At 44.8% G+C, this 21491-nt stretch overlaps 1 protein-coding gene across 3 annotated transcripts in view; it reads right to left on the bottom strand.

Annotated features, from left to right (window-relative positions):
* The window catches only part of dagla (diacylglycerol lipase, alpha), a 450361-nt gene that overhangs the window by 176291 nt on the left and 252579 nt on the right, over positions 1-21491 (bottom strand). For 2 of the 3 annotated variants that reach the window (XM_068046193.1, XM_068046192.1), the window contains one exon: positions 19108-19209. In XM_068046193.1, coding sequence (XP_067902294.1) covers positions 19108-19209 — 102 coding nt within the window. Of the gene's footprint in view, positions 1-17908; positions 17978-19107; positions 19210-21491 lie in introns of those variants that run through there. The other variant, XM_068046194.1, reaches the window with a different exon arrangement.

The following is a 21491-nucleotide window of genomic DNA, read 5'->3' as shown; positions in this document are numbered from 1 at the left end:
CTAATTTACCAGGGACAGTTCTGTTCTCACCCCTTTGAATTTGGCCCTCCTCCAATTCATTATTTTCACTTTGGATTGCTCTTTATCCTTTCCAGAACTAACCTAAACCTTATGGTACTATGATCACTGTCTCCTAAATGTTCTCCTACTGACCCTTGATTTACCTCATTCCCTAGAACCAGATCCATCCTCCTTCATCATTGGATCAGAAACATACTGATATAGAAAATTCTCCTGAATCACTTCAGAAACACTCTGCCCTTTACACTATTACTATCCCAGTCTATATTAGAATAATTAAAGTTCCCATTATAACTACTCTATTTTTGCACCTCTAATATCCTTGCAAATGTGTTCTATATCTTTTCCACGAGTTGATGGGAGAGGGTCAGAATCACTTAACATATTTTTTTAAAATGAGTATTCGTTTAAAAATGTAAATTGCAATGTAGGGCTCAAAGCCCTTAAAAATGGCTATGGCGCCTGCGCAGTGATGCCTGACACCATTGCCGGGGACGGACCATCCGCCCCCTCCACCTCATCGGGGGGGGGGGGGGGGGCATCAGTCTGCGATGCCCATTTAAATGTGCCGCCGCATTTAATATCGCAGCGCCTCCATGATGTGGGGTCCACCCGGGTGGACTGCCATTGTTCACGTCTGCCGCCGATTTCGGTGGCGGAAATGTAAAATCCAGTCCACTGCAGCAGGCCTGTCACCGATCTCATCTTCTCTGGAGATCTTCCCTCTACAGCTTTTCATAGTCCCGCAACCCCGAATAGCCCGCTTCTATCTCCTTCCCAAAATCCATAAACAGGACTGTCCCAATAGACCTATCAATTCAGCCTGTTCCTGCCCTAATGAACTTATTTCCTCCTATCTTGATTCTATTTTTTCTCCCCTGGTCCAGTCTCTTCCCACCTACATCTGTGACTCTTCATTTTGACAGTCTCCAGTTTCCTGGCCCTAACCGCCTCCTCTTCACTATGGACATCCAATCTCTCTACACCTCCATCCCCCACCAAGATGGTCTGAGGGCTGTCCGCTTCTTCCTTGAACAGAGTCCAACCAGTCCCCATCCACCACCACCACCCTCCTCTGCCGGGCTGAACTTGTTCTCAAATTGAACAACTTCTCCTTCAACTTCACTCATTTCCTCCAAATGAAAAGTGTATCTATGGGTACTCACATGGGTCCGAGTTATGCCTATCTTTTTGTGGGATGTGTCAAGCATTCCTTGTTCCAGTCCTACTCAGGCCCCCTTCCCAACTCTTTTTCCGGAACATTGATGATTGTATTGGAGCCGCTTCCTGCTCTCGCCCGAACTAGAAAACTTCATCAACTTTGCTTCCAATTTCCACCCTTCTCTCACCTTCACATGGTCCACCTCTGACACTTCCCTTCCCTTTCTCGACTTCTCTGTCTCCATCTCTGGGGATGGGCTGTCCACTAGTATTGATCATAAGGCCACCAACTCCCCACAGCTACTACACTTCCTCACATCCTGCCTCCTATAAGGACTCCATTCCATTCTCCCAGTTTCTGTCTCCAAAACAGCTGTTCTGATGATGCAACCTTCCACAACAACGCCTCTGATATGTCTTCCTTTTTCCTCAACCGAGGATTCCCCCGCACTGTGGTTGACAGAGCCCTCGACCGTGTCCAACCCATTTCCCACACTTCTGCCCTCACCCCTTTCCCTCCCTCCCAGAACTGCGACACGATTCCCCTTGTTCTCACATTCCACCCTACCAGCCTCCACATCCAAAGAACCATCCTCCGCCATCTCCAACGTGCTGCCACCACCAAACACATCTTCCCCTCCCCTATCAGCATGCCAAAGGAACCATTTCCTCTGCAACATCCTGGCCCACTCCGTCACTCACGACACCTCTTCCCTTTCCCACGGCACCTTTCCATGCAATCGCAGGAGGTGTAATACATGCCATTTTATCTCCTCTCTCCTCACCATCCAACACCCCAAACACTCCTTCCAGGTAAAGTAGTGATTTATTTGTACTTCTTTCAATTTAGTATACTGTATTCGCTGCTCACAATATAGCTCCTCTATACTGGGGAGACCAAATGCAGATTGGGTGACCGCTTTGCAGAACACGTCCGCTCGGTCCGCAAGCACGATCCCAAACTTCCAGATGCTTGCCATTTTAATTCTCCACCTTGTTGCCATGACCACATTTCTCTCCTCAGCCTGCTGCAGAGTTCCAGTGAACATCAAGCTTGAGGAACAGCACCTCAACTTCCGATTAGGCACTCTACAGCCTTCTGGACTCTATATTGAGCTCAATAATTTCAGACCATGAGCCCCATTATTTTTTTATATTTATATTATTTTTAACCATGTGCGAGTCTCTAATTTATATTTCATGTATTTGCTTTCGTATAGAGCTGTTCATTACTCTGCCATTAGCACTCTCTCTGGACTCGAGCTTTGTCTTTTGCTACAACTATTTAGCACTCCATTTGCATTCTGTTCCATGACACCTGTCATTTAATCTCTTCCCCCCCCTCCGTCCTATCACAGTCTTTCCTCCTTGTCCTTCTTACCCCCCCTCCCCCCTTTCACTTGCTCAAAGACTGTTACATTTCTAACTTTTGCCAGTTCTGAGGGTTGCAGACTTGAAACGATAACTGTTTCTCTCTGCACAGATGCTGCCAGACCTACTCAGTATTTCTGGCACTTTCTGTTCTCGTTTCAGAGTTCCAGTATCTGCAGTATTTTGCTCTTATTATGGCATTAAGGGTTGCTAAGTTATTTCCTGAAAGCAGTAAAGATTTCAAGATGCTTTTGGATTTATATATTTTTTGAGCCACTAGAGTATGTGTTTTGCAGCATTACATTTTGTGCTGAGTTTTAGCCTTGCCATTTAAACTGACTGGAAATTCATCAGTTTGTGATTTCCAAGTGGAGCACAGAATGGATAGCTGACAAATGAAGTTGTACCGGAGATGGAGTTACCAAACCTTCTATTACTCTCTAACCCACAACAATGAATAGAAGCTGCACTCCACAACAGAGGCAGTGATTGAGTTGTGCCAAGTGCTGCAATCTGGCCTCCAGACATATTCCACTACAGGCACAGCACTGCCAGTGGCTGCTATCAAGGTCATTACAACCTTCAATTTTGACATCTAGGGCTTGTTCCAGGATGTAAGCAATGACGTGCCAGTCAGTCAGCAGTGAATAAATGAATAAGGCAAGTGATGGATACATTGTTTGCAACAGCAAACCAGTTCATTTCACTCCTTCATGGATAACTATGACCAACATGAAAGGACTGCATTTTTTCAGATGACAGCATTGCCCAGAGTCCAGTGGCTAAATGATGACAACCTATATTTCCTTAGGCGTAATTTCAGTTTTCATGAACCACAAGAGCTATTCTTCTCAGAATAGCATTTTGTCTGTGATCATCAGCAAAGAATAATGCAGGTCAATGTGCATTGTGACTGCTGCCTTTGATCACTAGAAGAGAATAATGCTGATATTCACAGACAGCAGTCTTGACATTTTTATCACAAGGCTGTGCATGATTTCTCCATTATTTGTGCCAGTTTGGCTGCTAGGTGACAAAGGCTAGTTCTGAAGCTCATGACACCTCAGACAGTTGCAAACATCAGCAAAGCTAAGATGTAATAAAATGCAAGCAGCATTACCATTATTATAGAACACATCCAAGGCATCCTGAAGCAGTGCTTTAATATAGTCTTCCAAAGATTTCCCACAACGTTGTCATCTGCTGCATGCTGCACAATTTTGCCATATATAAGAGGAAAGAACACCCAACTGAAGCCAGAAGATGAACATCTTGAACAGGAAGAATCAGAGGAACTGCCTTTACAAGTTGCTTGAGTGCTGTGCCAGGCTCTCACAGACGAGACCTTTACTGAACTAGTCAATCTGCTAGAGGCTTTAAGAGTAATCTCCACCATGCCATGTCCAAATGCACCCTCCATTATCTTAAGTGTTCCTGCATCTTTTTTTAAATTATTCATTAATGGGATGTGGGCGTCACTGGTTATGCCAGCATTTATTGCCCATCCCTAATTGCCCTTGAGAAGGTGGTGGTGAGCCATAGATTCCCATGGCTCGCATACCTTGGTTAAACTACCAAGTATTAATGGAATACACTTATACTGTTACTCTGCAAAGTCTTTTCATAGAAAAATCCCACTGTTGCTCTAGTCATGTACACCAATTTATCCTTCTGCCTTACCTCAACTAGTTCCCTTCTCATCTTTCTAAAACCTACCTTCATCCAATCTAGTGATTTAGCTTTTGTGTTGGCTTCATTCCTTTCTAGTTGGATCTTAAACCATACCATATTGTGTCCATTACTCCCAAGATGTTCACCCACAGTGAGCTCAACTATCTAATCCACTTCATCATTCATAACCAAATCTAGCATCGCCTCCATCTGTACTAAATACTGCTTGACCAAGGAGGCCTGTGCACATCTCAGGAATTCCATTCCTTTTTCTCCATTAATTCTCACGTTCAATCAATAAATAAGCAATTAAAATTTCCCATAATAACGCTGCTATTCTTACTGCTCACTCTAATGTAGCTGCAGATTTCCTCATCCATTTCCTTCCCACAATTTAGAGTTCTGTAACACACCCTACCGTAGCAAGCTACATCAACCTTCTCTGCAGCATGTACTCTCTTTCAGCAATATTGCCACTCTGCCTCATTTTCTATTTCTAAGTCTGTCTCCAGTTGTTGTGACGCCTCAAGTGCGTTAGAGCAGTGGGTGGTGCGTAGCGATGCGTCTGCCTGTCACCTCTTGATCTCATCACCGGCTAGTGGTACAAGTATTATGAAAAAGAGAGCAGAGTGTGTAAGCCTCTCCCTGCGAGTACATAGCCTCTCCATCAGCAATCCCTATGCAGTGCATCCTCTTGGCGAAATACATAAATTGGGTACCATGCAGTTCCAGGCGAAACTACATGGGACTCAGAGGAGGCCTGGCTGCCAGACGCATGGCATGCAGGCTCACCAGCGTTCCGTTCTGATGCCCATGAGCCAGACCCAGAGCTATGGGTAAATAGCCTCACTGCCTTATCAGTGTCTCAGGAAAGAAGGCGGCTAAGGGAGTACATCCCGACAGAAAATCCAGAGTGGAGTCCCGCAGGCATTTGTCATTTACCTGGCAGCTTTCCAGCAAATCCAAACAGTACTGTTTCGTGTCCCCTTCCTTTGAAGGATACTAGCAATGCCGAGAAGTGGGTCCTGATGCTTGGGCAACTTAGGGTCTCCATATTATTTGCTCAGGCCTGCACCCTGGAGAGGTGGTATACGTTGGCACAACACAGGAAGCAACAGTACTGGTTATATGCTCTCGCTCAATTGGCATAGAGCACGAGTGCCAGGGGTTACTTCTGACAATGGGAGAGATCAACGCGTCTCATTGGATAGCTACTGCCCGCCCCAAGCTGGGCGGCTCCCAGTTAGTTAGGTGCTGTCTCGCCATGGTTCCTTGGTCAAATGGGTGCTTGGAGCTTAGAGAGTTATCTCTTAACAGGCAAGTCAATAATCTATGCACCAGGCAAGACAAACTCAACAAAGAAGACACCTTCACATTGCAAGCTGGAACATAGAACCATGCGTCCTGGCCTTCCTGACTACCTTCTGCAGGTTGATGATGCATGCAAGACAGCTGTGAACTTACAAGGTTCAATATGGACATTGCTGCGCTGCAACAAACTAGGCTCGCTCAAAGTGGATCCCTTAAAGAGAAACACTACACTTTCTTCTGGCTGGGGAAAGCCCAAGAATCAATACACGAGCATGGAGTGGTTTTTGCAGTAAAAAAAACACTCTACTTGCGTTGAGTGAACCCCCCCCCCCCCCCCAGAAGACTCAAACAGACTTCTTACTCTGCTCGTCAACAAGCACAGGCCCAGTTAACCTCATGTGCCCCAACACTCACCGCCACTCTAGACGTTAAGGATCAGTTCTATGAGACACTTGACGCTGCCATCAGCAGCATTCCCAGTGCTTAGGGACTGTAACTTCTAGTGGACTTCAATGCAAGGGTGGGTACCGACTACACAGCTTGGTCAACGTGCATAGGGTACCAGGGAATCGACAAGATGAATGAAAATGGACAGAGGTTGCTGGAGCTATGTCGTTATCATGGACTCTGTGTGATGAACAGCTACTTTCAAAACTAGCCATGCCACAGGGTGTCCTGGAGAAATCCAAGATCATGCTACTGGCACCAGCTATACCTCATCATCACCAGACGTACCACCCTCAACAGTGTCATCATTACTCATAGCTATCACAGCGCTGACTGTGACACTGACACTGACTACTCCCTGGCATAAAGCTAGGTCAGGTTTCAGTCAAGGAAGCTATACCACTCCAAGAAGAAAGTTCACCCTCAGATCGTACCACTGCACAGAAAGCACCCAGGCATTTCTCAACATCCTCGATCAGGCTCTTTTGGACAATAATGCCCAAGGCCAGAGTGTGGTGTCAAAGTGGGATCATCTCAGATCCCTGAAGGTAGCAGGACAGGTTGATAGGTGATTACGAAGGCATATGGAATCATTTCCTTTATTAACCGAGGCATAGAATATAAGAGCAGGGAGGTGATACTGGAACTGTATAAATCATTAGTTAGGCCACAACTTGACTACTGTGTGGAGTTCTGGTCACCTCGTTACAGCCTTGGTTCAAACATGGACAAAAGAGCTGAACTCAAGAGGTGAGGTGAGAGTGACTGCCCTTGACATCAAGGCAGCATTTGACTGAGTATGGCATCAAGGTGCCCTAGCAAATCTGGAGTCAATGGGAATCAGGGGGAAAACTCTCTGCTGGTTAGAGTCACACCTAACGCAAAGGAAGATGGCTGTGGCTGTTGGAGGTCAATCATCTGAGCTCCAGGACATCACTGCAGGAGTTCCTAGGCCCAACCATTTTAAGCTGCTTCATCAATGACCTTCCTTCAATCATAAGGTTAGAAGTGAGGATGTTCGCTAATGATTGCACAATGTTCAGCACCATTCGTGACTCAAAAACTGAAGCGGTCAGTGTAGAAATGCAGCAAGACCTGGATAATATCCAGGCTTGCGCTGATAAGTGGCAAGTAACATTTGCGCCACACAAGCTCCAGGCAATTACCATCTCCAACAAGAGAGAAACTAACCATCTCCCCTTGACATTCAATGGCATTACCATCGCTGAATCCCCCACTATCAACATCCTAGAGACTACCATTGACCAGAAACTGAACTGGAGTAGCCATATAAATACCGTGGCTACAAGAGGAGGTCAGAGGCTAGGAATCCTGTGGCGAGTAACTCACCTCCCGAGTCCCCAAAGCCTGTCCATTATCTGCAAGGCACAAGTCAGGGGCGTGATGGAATACTCTCCATTTGCCTGGATGGGTACAGCTCCAACAACACTCAAGAAGCTCGACACCATCCAGAACAAAGCAGCCAGTTTGATTGGCACCCCACCCACAAACATTCACTCCCTTCACCACTGACGCACAGTGGCAGCAGTGTGTACCATCTACAAGATGCACTGCAGCAACGCACCAAGGCTCCTTAAACAGCACCTTCCAAACCCATGACCTTGACCACCTCGAAGGTCAAGAGCAGCAGATGCATGGGAACATCACCACCTGCAAGTGCCCCTCCAAGTCACACACCATCCTGACTTGGAACTATAGCGCCGTTCCTTCACTGTCGCTGGGTCAAAATCCTGGAACTCCCTTCCTAACAGCACTGTGGGTGTACCTACCTCACATGGACTGCAGCGGTTCAAGAAGGCATCTCACCACCACCTTCTCAAGGGCAATTAGGGATGAGCAATAAATGCTGGCATAGCCAGTGATGCCCACATCCCATGAATGAACAAAAAAAAAAATGGAGGATTCAGAGGAGATTTACGAGAATGTTGCCAGGACTGGAAAAATGCAGCTATGAGGAAAGATTGGATAGGCTGGGGCTGTTCTCCTTGGAAAAGAGGAGGCTGAGGGGAGATTTGATTGAGGTGTACAAAACTGTGAGGGGCCTGGATTTAGTGGATGTGATGGGCCTATTTACCTTAGCAAAGAGGTCAGTGACTAAGGGCATAGATTTAAAGTGATTGGTAGAATTAAAGGGGAGATGAGGAAAAATGTTTTCACCCTGAGGGTGATGGGGGGTCTGGAACTCACTGCTTATAAGGATAATAGAGACAGAAACTCTCAATTCATTTAAAAGGTGTCTGGATATGCACTTCAAGTGGCATAACCTGTCGGGCTACGGACCAAATGCTGGAAAGTGGGATTAGGCTGGGTGGCTCGTTTTTTGGCAGACGCAGACATGATGGGCCAAGTGGCCTCTTTCTGTGCCGTAAACTTTCTGTGATTTTTGTGATTTTATGATCTTCACGTCACCATCTATAACTCTGTACTCACTGCGTACGGGACAAGAGATCAGAGGAATGCTGACTGGTTAGAGGCTTAATGGACTGAAATGGAGTCAGTTACTGCAACCAAGAGGACAGCGCTCTTGAACTACAAGCAATTCCCCAGCAAACAAAACCTAGATGCTCTGAGCTGCCAGAATCAAGTCTCAGCAGACTGTGCGGCACTGCGCCAATCAATATTGGTTGAAATTCTGCAACAGCATACAATCTGCTGCTGAATCCGAGGATGGTAGAGGGATGAATGAAGGAATTAAGAAAGCAATGGGCCCAACAGCAACCAATTCAGCTCCCCTGAAGACAAAGAAGGGGTGATCATCACTGAACCTAGCAAGCAGATGGAAAGGTGGGGGAGCACTACCTCCTACTCTATGCAAAGGAGAACTTCATCGTCGAAGAAGCTCTCAGCGCCTTTCCAAACTTCCCTATTATGGAGGAGCTGGAAAGCGAGCCCACCATAGCAGAGCTTAACAAGGTCATCGACTGTCTCGCCAGTGGTAAAGCCCCAGGAAATGATGGTATTCCACCCGAAATCATCAAAAGTGAAAACCTGGAACTGTTGCAGCAACTCCATGAACTTTTGTGACTCTGCTGAAAGGAAAGATCTGTGCCTCAAGACATGAGTGATGCAAACATAGTCACCTTGTACAAAAACAAGGGGGATCGCAGTGACTAACAATTACTGAGGCATCTCCTTGCTAAGTATTGTGGGGAAGGTCTTTGCTTGCGTTGCTCTGACCCTGGCGTCAGCATCTACCCTGAGTCTCAGAGCAGCTTCAGTTGACATGATTTTCTCACTTCGGCAGTTACAGAAGTGTCGCGAACAGCACAGACCACTCTACATCGCCTTAGACCTTAGCAAGGCCTTTGATCTTATCAGCAGAGGCGGACTCTTCAAACTGCTGCAGAAAATAGGCCGCCCTCCTGGACGTCACTTCTTCTTCCCACAAGAACATATACAGTTCCGTCAGTTACAATGGAGTAACGCCAGACGCTTTCAAGATCAGCAGCGGGGTAAAGCAGGACTGTGTCCTGGCGCCAATTATCTTTGGCATATTTTTCTCCATGCTGCTATTGTACGCTTTCAACGACTCAAATGAGGGTGTCTACCTCCATGCCAGAGCTGACAGCAAGTTGTTCAACTTGGCAAGACCGCACGCCTAACTGCGTAAAGTCATTGTCCATGAGCTGCTGCTTGCTGATGTCGTCCCAGTGGCATCCCATACCAAAGTTCACTTGCAACAGTTTGTCAATCGGTTCTCCCAGGCATGCAAGGAGTTTGGACTGACAATCAGCGTCAGGAAAACCAAAGTTATGTGCCAGGAGTCCACCTGCCTCAGAAGGTGGTGGAGTCAGGGGTCATTGAATATTTTTAAGGTGGAGGTAGATAGATTGTTGTTAGGCAAGGGAATCAAAGATTATTGGGGGTAGATGGGAGTGTGGAATTTGAGACAGAAACAGATCAGCCATGATCTTATTAAATGGTGGAGCAGGCTCAATGGGCTGAATGGCTTACTTCTGCTCTTAATTCATATGGTCACATATATACACTGATAATATCTAGCTTTACCTCATCACCACCTCTCTCAACTCCTCCACTGTTGCTAAATTATCAGACTGCTTATCCAACATCCAGTACTGGATGAGCAGAAATTTCCTCCAATTAAATATTGGGAAGTCATGTTTTCGGTCCATCCCTCTCCTTGCCAACAGTCTGAGACTAAACCAGTATGTCATATTTGACCTTGAAATGAGATTCTGACCACATATTCGCACCATCACTAAGACCGCCTATTTCCATCTCAATAACATTGCCTGACTTCACTCCATTTTGATTCATGCCTTTGTTACCTCTAGACTTGACTATTCCAACGCACTCCTGGCTGGCCTCCCACATTCTACTCTATGTGAAACTCATCCAAAACTCTACTGTCTGTGTCTTAACTTGCACCCCCACGTCACAGTCACCTACCACCCTTGTGCTAACTGACTTACATTGGCTCAGAGTCAAGCCACGTCTTGATTTTCTTGAAATTCTCATCCTTGTTTTAAAATCCCTCCTTGGTCTCCTATCGCTGTAATCTCCTCCAGCCCCACAATCCCCTGAGATATCTGCACTCATCTAATTCTAGCCTCTTCAGCATCCCTGATTTTAATCGCTCCACTGTTGACGGTCGTGCCTTCAGTTGCCTAGGCCCTAAGCTCTGGAAATCCCTCCATACACCTCTCCCCCTTGCTTTTCTCTTTTAAGACACTCCGTAAAACCTCCCTCTTTGACCAAGGTTTTTGTCTTTTGACTTAATATCTCATGCGGCTCAGTATCATACTTTGTTTTATAATGCTCCTGTGAAGCGCCTTGGGATATTTTATTAAATTAAAGGCGCTATACAGATATAAATTGTTGTTGTTATCTGAACAGCCAAAACTTTCACTCAAACTCATCCACTACCATCTCACACCCATCCCTCCAACAGTCACCCTTCACAAATGTTCTCATTCGATCCTCAACACACATTCCACTTCTTACACTCATAACTCTCTGCTTTCGCTCATTGCAGACGAGAATGCACAATTCCAGGATGAGACAGAGAATCAGGAATGGATCTGCAGCCATAGCAGTATCATAGTGCAGCCATTGGCCACACCGAAGGAGGACGCCTCAGAGATAGGGTGGCACAGACATTAGGCGTCAATGATAGAGAGGTAAGGGGGTGGCCCACAGACCTAGTGATAGCTTTAGGTATCACACAGCCACTTGGCATTTAACAGTCATTCATGCTGAATTGATGTTACCACTAATTGAAATGTCATGATATGCACTATGTCAAGTTTGAACCATTTCCCCATGTCAGGACTAATTAACCTCTTTTATCTCCTTCAGATCCTTTAAGTGTTGTCAGATCTGCCGGAGAGGTTGAGGAGTCCTCAGAGGAGGGTGAGCACTCTGAGGATGCGCCATCAAATGACTCATGCACAACCTCCACCAGCGCAGATACACTCATCTTGATGGGTCCTGCATTAGAGATAGCTAGATTGTCACATGGCGAGGCGCACATCACATATGAGCAGGAGCAGGTGCTGGAAACAGGGACAGCATTGGAGAGTCCCCATCGGAGGGCGCAGGACACTCCAAGCTCTGCTCAACTGGACACAGATGCTGAGCCTGAGGGGTTATCCAGGAAAAGAGCACTCTGGAGCAGCAATAGGAACTATGTGCACTTCTGTCAGTATTTCCAGAGTCAGACTGCATCCTTGGAGAGAGATTGGAGGAATTCCTCTCTAGCATGTGTGCCATGTTGTCTCAGGCATTTGTGCTGGTGTCCACTTCCATGGAAGAGTGGCCACCTGCATGAAAAATCAGAAGTGGCAGGCCATGTGCTCTCCGGCACTTGACTAACAGGGAAGTGCAGGTAGGCCATGAGAGGGAAGATGAAGAATGGGCACATGGCAGAAGGAACTCTCCTGAAGGTCCCACTTCTCAACACTTCCCCCGCTATCCTTACCAGATCGAGCATCACATGCTGCCTTCGGCCCCAATGACTGATTCTACCCAGCACAGGTACAGGTGGAGCAGTCTTTGGCGGGCACTCACAGGTTCCTTAACTCAGAGGACATCCGCCATGAGCATCTCATTTGCCTGAGCAGGGGAATCACAGAATCGTTAAGTGCAGAAAGAGGCCATTCAGCCCATCGTGTCTGCACCGGCTCTCCGGAAAAGCAATTCACTTAGTTCCATTCCCTTGCCTTCTCCCCGTAATCCTGCACACTCCTCCTTCTCACATAACAGTCTAATTCCCTTTGGAATGCTTCAATTGAATCTGCCTCTACCACACACTGAGGCAGTGCATTCCAGACCACACTCTGCGTGAAAAGGTTTTCCTCATGTCACTTTTGCTTCTCTTACCAAATACTTTAAATCTGTGCCCTCGCGTTCTTGATCCTTTCACAAGTGGGAACAGTTTCTCTCTATCTACCCTGTCATGATTTTTAATACCTCTATCAAATCACCCCTCAGCCTTCTCTTCTCCAAGGAAAACTTCTCCAATCTAACGTCATAACTTAAGTTCCTCATCCCTGGAACCATTCTCGTGAATCTTTCCTGCTCTCTCTCCAATGCTTTCACACCTTTCCTAAAGTGCGGCGCCCAGAACTGGATGCAGTACTCTAGTTGAGACTGAACTAGTGTCTTATACAAGTTCAACATAACTTCCTTGCTCTTGTACTCTATGCACCTATTAATAAAGCCTAGGATATTGTATGCTTTATTAACTGCTCTCTCAACCTGTTCTGCCACCTTCAATGACTTCTGCACATATACACCCAGGTACCACTGCTCTTACACCCCCTTTAGACTTATACCCTTTATTTTATATCGTCTCTCCATGTTCTTGCTACCAAAATGAATCACTTCCATTTCTCTGCATTGAACGTCATCTGCCACCTGTCTGCCCATTCCACCAACTTGTCTATGTCCTTTTGGAGTTCTACACTATCCTCCTGACAGCTCACAATGCTTCCAAGTTTCATATCATCAGTAATCTTTGAAATTGTGCTCTGTACACCAAGGTCTAGGTCATTAATATACATGTGGAAAAGCATGGGTCCAACACTGGCCCTGGTGAACTCCACTACAAACCTTCCTCCAGCCGAAAAAACATTCATTAACCACTACTCTTTGTTTCCTGTCACTCAGCTAATTCTGTATCCATGTTGCTACCATCCCTTTTATTCCATGAGCTATAACCTTGCTCACAAGTCTATTATGTGGCACTGCATCAAATGCCTTTTGAAAGTCCATGTACACCACATCAACAGCACTGCCCTCATCAACCCTCTCTATACCTCCTCAAAAAAATTCCAGCAAGTTAGTTAAACATGATTCTGCCTCAAGAAATCCATGCTGGCTTTCCTTAATTAACCCGCATTTGTCCATGTGACTCTTAATTTTGTCCCGAGTTATTCTTTCCAGAAATTTCCCCACCATCAAAGTTAAACTGACTGGCCTGTAGCTGCCCGGCTTATCTTTACACCCTATTATGAAAAAGGGTGCAACGTTTGCAATTCTCCAATCCTCTGGCACCATCCCGGATCTAAGAAAGACTGAAAAATTATGGCCAGTGCCTCTGCAATTTCCACCCTCACTTCCCTCAGTATCCTTGGATGCATCTCATTCGGTCCTGGTGCTTTATCCACTTGAAGTACAGAAAGCCAATCTAATACGTCCTCTATCAATTTTAAACCTTTCTTGTGTCTGAATTACCTCCTCTTTCACCATTGCCTGGGTTGCATCTTCTTCCTTGGTAAAGACAGATGCAAAGTATTCATTTAATACCTCAGCTATGCCCTTTGCCTCCATATGTAAATCCCCTTTATAATCCCAGCAACAACTTCATATAGACATGCTTCACGTAATCCGAGAGGAACGAACAGCCTGCTTCAGTTCTGCTGAAGCCTCAGGGGTTACACCATGCAATAGGAAGCAGATGAGAAAGGCTTATTACTTGCACAAGGGAATTTACTTTGGTGTGTACAGCCATGTTAATGGCATTACGTTAATGTTTATTCAATGAATGAAACATTTTATTTGAACTCCACATTCTCCTGGCCTCTACTTTGTTGCACCCCACCCATTTATTCTGAACAGTAGCCTTAAGGTGAATGGTATGACCAGGCTGTATGAGGAGGAAAGGGTGTGAATGTGATGGTTGGATTTTTGACTACTGGAATAAATTGTGTTGGGGGCTAGGGGGGGCACAGGATTTATGAAGGCACTGTCAGATGTCCTCACCTTCACAGATTACATGAAATGTGTCTGTCTGAAGCTGTTGCGGGCTTCTCTGACAGCCAAGTGAGCGGCTACAGAAACCATGGCCACATCTGGCTCCTTGGAGGAGGATGCTGATCTGTCTGCATCTTCCTGCAGATCCACTCCCCTCTGCAGAGCAATGTTGTGCAGGGCACAGCAGACCACAACCATTCTGGTGACCCTTAATGGGGCATACTGAAAGGTACCTCCAGATCTGTTGAGGTACCTGAACCGCATCTTCAGCAACCCAATCACTTACTCTATTATCGCCCTTTTGTATTACTATTTTGTTTATATGATGCTTTTTTTATTCTTTCAGGGAATGTGGGCATTTCTGGCAAGGTTGGCATTTGTTGCACATCCCTAATTGCCCTTGAGCAAGTAGTGAGCTCCCTTCTTGAACTGCTGCATTCCATCTGGTGCGGGTACACCCACTGTGCTGTTAGGGAGGAAGCTCCAGGATTTTAATCCAGCGACAGTGAAGGAATGGTGATATATTTCCAAGTCAGGATGGTGTGTGACTTTGAGGGGAGCATTCAGTTGGTGGTGTTCCCATGCGTCTGCTGTCCTTGTTCTTCTAGGTGGAAGAAATTGTGGGTTTGGAAGGTGGTGTTGAAGGAGCCGTGGTGTATTGCTGCAATGCATCTTGTAGACTGTACACACTGCTGCCACTGAGCGTTGGCGGTGGAGGGAGTGAATGTTTAAGGTGGTGTATGGGGTGTCAATCAAGCAGGCTGCTTTGTCCTGGGTGGTGTCGAGCTTCCCGAGTGTTGTTGGAGATGCACTCTTCCAAGCAAATGGAGAGTATTCCATCACACTCCTGACTTGTGCCTTGTAGATGGTGGACAGGCTTTGGGGAGTCAGGAGGTGGGTTACTTGCCGCACAATTCCCAGCCTCTGACCTGCTCTTGTCGCCACAATATTTCTGCGATTGCTCCATTCAGTTTCTGGTTGATGGTAACCCTCAGGACATCGATAGTGGGGGATTCAGTGATGGTAATGCTGTTGAATGTCATGGGGAGGTGGTTTGATTCTCTTTTATTGGAGATAATCATTGCCTGGCACTTGTGTGGCATGAATGTTTCTTGTCACTATCAGCCCAAGCCTGAATGTTGTCCAGATCTTGCTGCATATAGACACGGGCTGCTTCAGTATCTGAGGAGTCGCAAATGATACTGATCATCATACGATCATCATACAATCATCAGGCCAACATCCCCACTTCTGACTTTATCTTGGAGGAAAGGTCATTGATGAAGCAGCTGAAGATAGTTGGGCCTAGAACACTACCCTGAGGAACTCCTGAAGCAATGTCCTGGGACTGAGATGATTGGCCTCCAACAACCACAACCATCTTCCTTTGTGCTATGTAAGACTCCAACCAGTGTAGAGTTTTCCCCTAGATTCCCATTGACTTCAGTTTGGCTAGGCTCCTTGATGCCACACTCGGTCAAATGCTGCCTTAATATCCAGGGCACTCACTCTCACTTCACCTCTTGAGTTCAGCTCTTTTGTCTATGTCTGGACCAAGGCTGTAATGAGGTCAGGAGCTGAGTACCCCTTGTTCATTTCGAAATTTTTTGCTGTACTGCAAGAAAAAGAAATTGTGTACTATTTTCTTCTTTCCACTTTTAATTCTTCCTGTGATACTTACTTTTTGGCTTGTATTCATCTTTTTGTGAAACCTCTCACAAGCTTCAAACTGTTTTATTCTACAACTGATTGTGATAAAGTTCATTCATGGGAGAGCACTGGGCTCTACTAGGCATATGGCCACAGTTGGCATTTATGTGTTGATTTATTGTAGCTATGTACCAGCTACCTACAACTCACTGACCAGTGGATCAGAGCTCCAAAGTACTTGGCACCCTTATGCTCTTTCATTCATTTTAGGCACTTGAAAGTTCTAGGGTTCCTCAGTGCATACAATGAACAGATAGATTTTCAAGGAACTATAGGATTGAAGTAATGGACAGGGCTCTACTGTGACTTAGTGGGCGAATAGTGCGTGGTAAATTACTGGGTGCAGAAGACTTAGGTTAGATCCCTAATCTGTTGAGTTGAACTCAGCTAGGCCTAGTGCAGAGGGTGCTCCATTTGACCATAGCACTGCAAAGGGAATATAAAAAGAACAAGCTTGTATTTATAATCGCATCTTTTACATCCTCAGAACATCCCAAAGTATTTCACAAAGCCGTATTTCTGAAGGGTAGTAATTTTGTCATGTAGGCAATTGGCAGCAGCCAATTTGTGTACAGCAAGTCCCACAAACAGCAATGAGATAAAGGACCAGATGAAGTTTTTTTTAAATGGCATTAGCCGAATGTTAAATGTTGTGCAGGATACCAGGAGAATTGCAGGAAGATAAGGCATTAGTTTAATGACTCATCCGAAAGATAGGACCTCCCCTAATGCCATACACCCTCAGCAATACACTGAAGTATTAACCTAGATTATATGCTCAAGTCTCTAGAATAGGGCTTGAACTTTCTGACTCAGAGGAAAGAGGCTACCACTAAGCTCACCAATTTTGTTATGCCTGTTAGTAATCCAGCGAATTCTGCCAAAAAGGATGTAAATATGGGTGTGGATGCTGAGTGAGACGATGGATCAGGCTTGACTGATGTGCCTCCAGAGTGAAACAACCTGCTGACGTTCAATGTCTTGTGCAAGATGAGTACCCACTTGGTAAGATACCAGAGGGATTCTAGCACCCATGGAAATATGCCACAGTATAAGAATGAGAAATGAGTAGAAAACTTTAATTCAACTAACACTTCTGTATTTTGGAAGTCAAGAAGCCTTCTTTCACTTCTCGTTGAAACAATGGAACCGAAAATGTATCTATCTGGAATAAGATGATAAACTGCTTGAGTAAATGTTCCATCTTTGAAATACCCTGAACATGAAACATGGGTATGTTTCTCGCTTTTCTTTTAAGAACAGTCTAATGTGAGGGTCAACATGAGGCTTTTCCATTAATGTCTGAAGTGTAGATGAGCAGAGAGCTCTTGGTGTCAATTTACACACATTCTTAAACTTGTAGGGCAAGTTGATAAGGTGGTTTTAAAAAAGCATATCGGTTGCTTGGATTTATAAATAGAGGAATGGAATATAAAAGGAAAGAGATTGTGCAAGGATTAAGAGTTGTTGTGATCTGGAATGCACTACTTGAAAAAGGTGGTGGAAGCCAATTCCATAAATAACTTTAAAAAAGGAGTTGGACAGGTACTTGAGGATGAGGAAATTACCAGGTTAGTCAAAAAGCAGGGATCTGGGACTAAGCAGTTATTCTTTCAAAGAGCCAGCACAGGAATGGCCTCTCCTGTGCTGTATGTTTCTATGATTCTATGTTTTATGTACCTGACTACCTAGCTTACCTGTCTGTTAACCTATTTTTGGCTGAGGGTAGGACTTTCTGTACTTTCAGCTGTGTTCTTTTTCCTTGTTGCCTACTCCCCTTCTTCTGCCTCCTCAAAAGTCAGGTGGAAAGGCCACTCCCAGAAATGCCAATACTGCTCTCAATGGGTCATTGGAGGTGCACGAGGGAGTGAAAATCTTCGTGATTTTCTTTCACTTTCTAATCCTCCCGTGTGACTTTCACCTATTGCATCTCACATGACCTACTATATACACGGGGGAAATGCAGGCATAAACTTACATTATAAAAATTGCTGAGACAACGCTTCACAGAGCACCTAGGGATGGGAAAAAATGTAGTCCTGCTGACTGTACCCATATCCCAAGAATAAAATGTTCTGCATTTCATGTCACCAAATCATGGTCCATTTCAGATATGCACATATCCCTTCTTATTTGGCTGGTTGTTCTAATATTGTGCTGCTCCTCCTCCTGCAATCAGAGATAGTTTCAGTGACTGATACTATGATATAGGACTACCATATCATCTCCTTGTCTGAAAATAGTCTATTTCAGGAAAGAAATATGGGGATAGTCCCAGCTCCCATAAAGTTTATAAATCTGTCATGCGCTGTAAGAGCAGGAGTAAACAATACCATAAAATACTGGCAGAGGTCTCTAAAACTAAGCACAATCAGTAACTCAGAGGTTCATCAAACAAGTGGAAATGGAGACAAATGGTCTGGCATTGAACAAGTGCCTCAAGTTGCCAATACCAACCTAGCAGTCTTGGTCATGTTGGTGCCTATCAGCAAGCCTGTACCTCCTCACACAGCAATCGCTTGATCCCACATGAGCCACCAAGAGAAAATGACAAGTGAAGACCATGCAATATTCCACAAGGCAGGGAAAGGGGAAAATAAATCAGGTGTAAAGCTGATTCAGGCATGCTCTTATGCATTTCCTTGAACCCAGTTGCATTAGTAGAGGCCAGGAACAGATCAAGGCCTGGTGTGCTCCTCAGGGAGATTTAAAGGAAGTGAAACAATGTGTTTGCGTCTTGGCAGCAAAAAGTATTGTCAAAAGGACAATAGACAAAAAATGAGAGTGTAGTATCTCTTCATTTTGGTGACTACATTAATTCCAAGAGCTGATCACCAGAACTGCACCGCCAGGTGCTCTGGTTTCCTCCCACAGCCAAAGACTTGCAGGTTAATAGGTAAATTGGCCATTATAAATTGCCCCTAGTGTAGGTAGGTGGTAGGAGAATGGTGGGAATGTGGTAGGGAATATGAGATTAATGTAGGATTAGGTTTAAATGGGTGGTTGTTGGTCGGCACAGACTCGGTGGGCCAAAGGGCCTGTTTCAGTGCTGTATCTCTAAATAAATAAAATAAATAAATAAACTATTCACTCCGCTAGGCATTGAGTGTATGCATCTAAGTAATGGACAGAATACCATTAGTAGCTGGAGTATATACTTACACTCTTTGTACTCACCCAAGGTAACATTCTTTGCAGTAGCATCATTACAGGAGTGGTAGTACCGCACCAACCAGACAATTCCTATGATTGCGTATGCAAATTCTATCAGCACAATTGCTGGAAGGAAGAAACACAGTCGAGTACCCGAGTTATAATTTTGGTTTGCATCAAAGAGATAAACCTCATTTTTAAAACGTATGTATGGAGTGTAGTTAGCAGAAAATTTAGTACTGAATTATTCTACTCAAAAATCAAACACAACAATTAATAGCTTATTTGTCTGTCAATTATGGGATACGGTGCAGTTATTGAGTATTGAAATAAGCTGCAAAACAAGTCTCTGATGACTAGTAATTTGATTCTGCATTGCCATTCCAATCACACCTTTGTGAAAATATAATGTTCATTTTCTTTTGTCTGTAAACACGCAGAGTACGTAAACCTTTGGCTGCATTTAATGACTGCAAAAGAATGCACTTGTACAATGCACACAAAACAAGCTGTGACAGATCTGGATTCCAAATTCAGAACAAAGTTTTTTTAAAAAAAAAAGAGTATAGCAACAAAAATCCTAGAAGTATAAAGTCTGTATCTAATAGAGAAATCATCATCATCATCCTCGTCAATCAACTATCGCCAGAGCTCCTGTGACTGCTCCCTAAGCCATTGTCCAGAAATTTAATTGGGCCAATCATAGATGTGCAGAACTTTGGGATCATAACCATTGCAGGAGCACCATCACCACATGGACTACAGTGATTCAAAGAGGATGGTCAATCACCTTATGAGGCGATTAGGGCTACACAATCCAGTCTGGAATGCCCTGCCTGGGAGGGTGATAGAGGCAGGTTGCCTCACATCCTTTAAAAAGTACCTGGATGAGCACTTGGCACGTCATAACATTTAAGGCCAAGTGCTGGCAAATGGGATTAGGTAGACAGGTCAGGTGTTTTAATGCATTGGTGCAGACTCGATGGGCCGAAGGGCCTCTTCTGCACTGTATTATTCTGTGACAATAAGTGTGGCCATGCCAGTGTCACTTACATAGAATCACAGAATGGTTACAGCGCAGAAGGAAGCCAATAGGCCCATCATGTCCATCAGCTCTTTGCCAGTAACTCAGCTAGTCCTACTCCCCCGCCTTATCCCCATAGCCGTGCAAATTTTTTCTCTTCAGATAATTATCTAGTTTCCTTTTGAAAGCCATGATAGAATATGCTTCCATTACACACTCAGGCAGTACACCCCGATCCTAACGACTCTCTGCGTAAACAAGTCTTTCCTCATGTTGCCTTTGGTTCTTTAGCCATTCACCTTAAATTCGCGTCCATGGTTCTGGACCCTCTGCCAATGGGAACAGTTTCTCCCTATTTACTCTGTCCAGACCCCGCATGATTTCAAACACCTCCATCACATCTCAAGAACATTTTTAAAAAGGTGCTTAATTTTGCTGTATGATGTAGCTAGCCTACCTGAATATCAGAACTGGATTGAGAGCTGACTTGTCTTATGACCAGAATTTACTGCACCCTCTCAACATGCAGTTACTTTATGCATTTTATCTCAAAGGTAAGGTGTTTTCTTAGAGTTGGAAGACAATACTAAAGGAGGTTCACCAAAGGCAGCTCTCAGACCGGCTAGCAACTAATTTTAGTTCAGCATTAATAGAAGCCTGAGAGCAGGTTTTTTGCTGCCTTTTCAGTCCAAGACACATAGCTCAGCAGACAGACAAACAACTGCCTTGCAAACCTTTGCCAATGATGCTCTTTCCTACAAGTCCCCATTATTTATACTGTATCTTACAGTGTAGCTACTGTTAGGGGGCCTATAAACTACTCCCACCAGTCGCTTCTTCCCTTTGCTATTTCTTATCTCCACCTAAACTGATTCTACATCGTGATCATCCAAGCCAAGATCATTTTTCACTACTGTACTGATCTCATCCCTTATTAACAGAGCTACCCCATCTCCTTTTCCTTTTCCCCTATTCTTCCGAAATATCAAATACCCTTGAATATTTAGTTCCTAGCCTTGGTCATCTTGCATCCACATCTCTGTAATGGCGATCATATCATACCCAGTGGTGTTATCCACCACTGATCACTCAAGTCACTACTATCCATCCAATGTGCTATATATATTTTATGTGATGCCATTTTCATGCTGTAATGGCTTTTCTCTGTTATGTCTTGTTATAGCCTTCGGCAAGGTGCCGCACAAGAGGCTGCTGCATAAGATAAGGATGCATGGCGTTAGGGGTAAAGTATTAGCATGGATAGAGGATTGGTTGACTAACAGGAAGCAGAGAGTGGGGATAAATGAGTACTATTCTGGTTGGCAATCAGTCACTAGTGGTGTGCCTCAGGGATCGGTGTTGGGACCGCAATTATTTACAATTT

Source organism: Heterodontus francisci, chromosome 14 (assembly GCF_036365525.1).
Source record: "Heterodontus francisci isolate sHetFra1 chromosome 14, sHetFra1.hap1, whole genome shotgun sequence".
NCBI classification, from domain to species: Eukaryota; Metazoa; Chordata; class Chondrichthyes; order Heterodontiformes; family Heterodontidae; genus Heterodontus; species Heterodontus francisci.
Note: the sequence above shows the minus strand (reverse complement) of the source record. Positions and strands in the feature narration are given on the sequence as shown.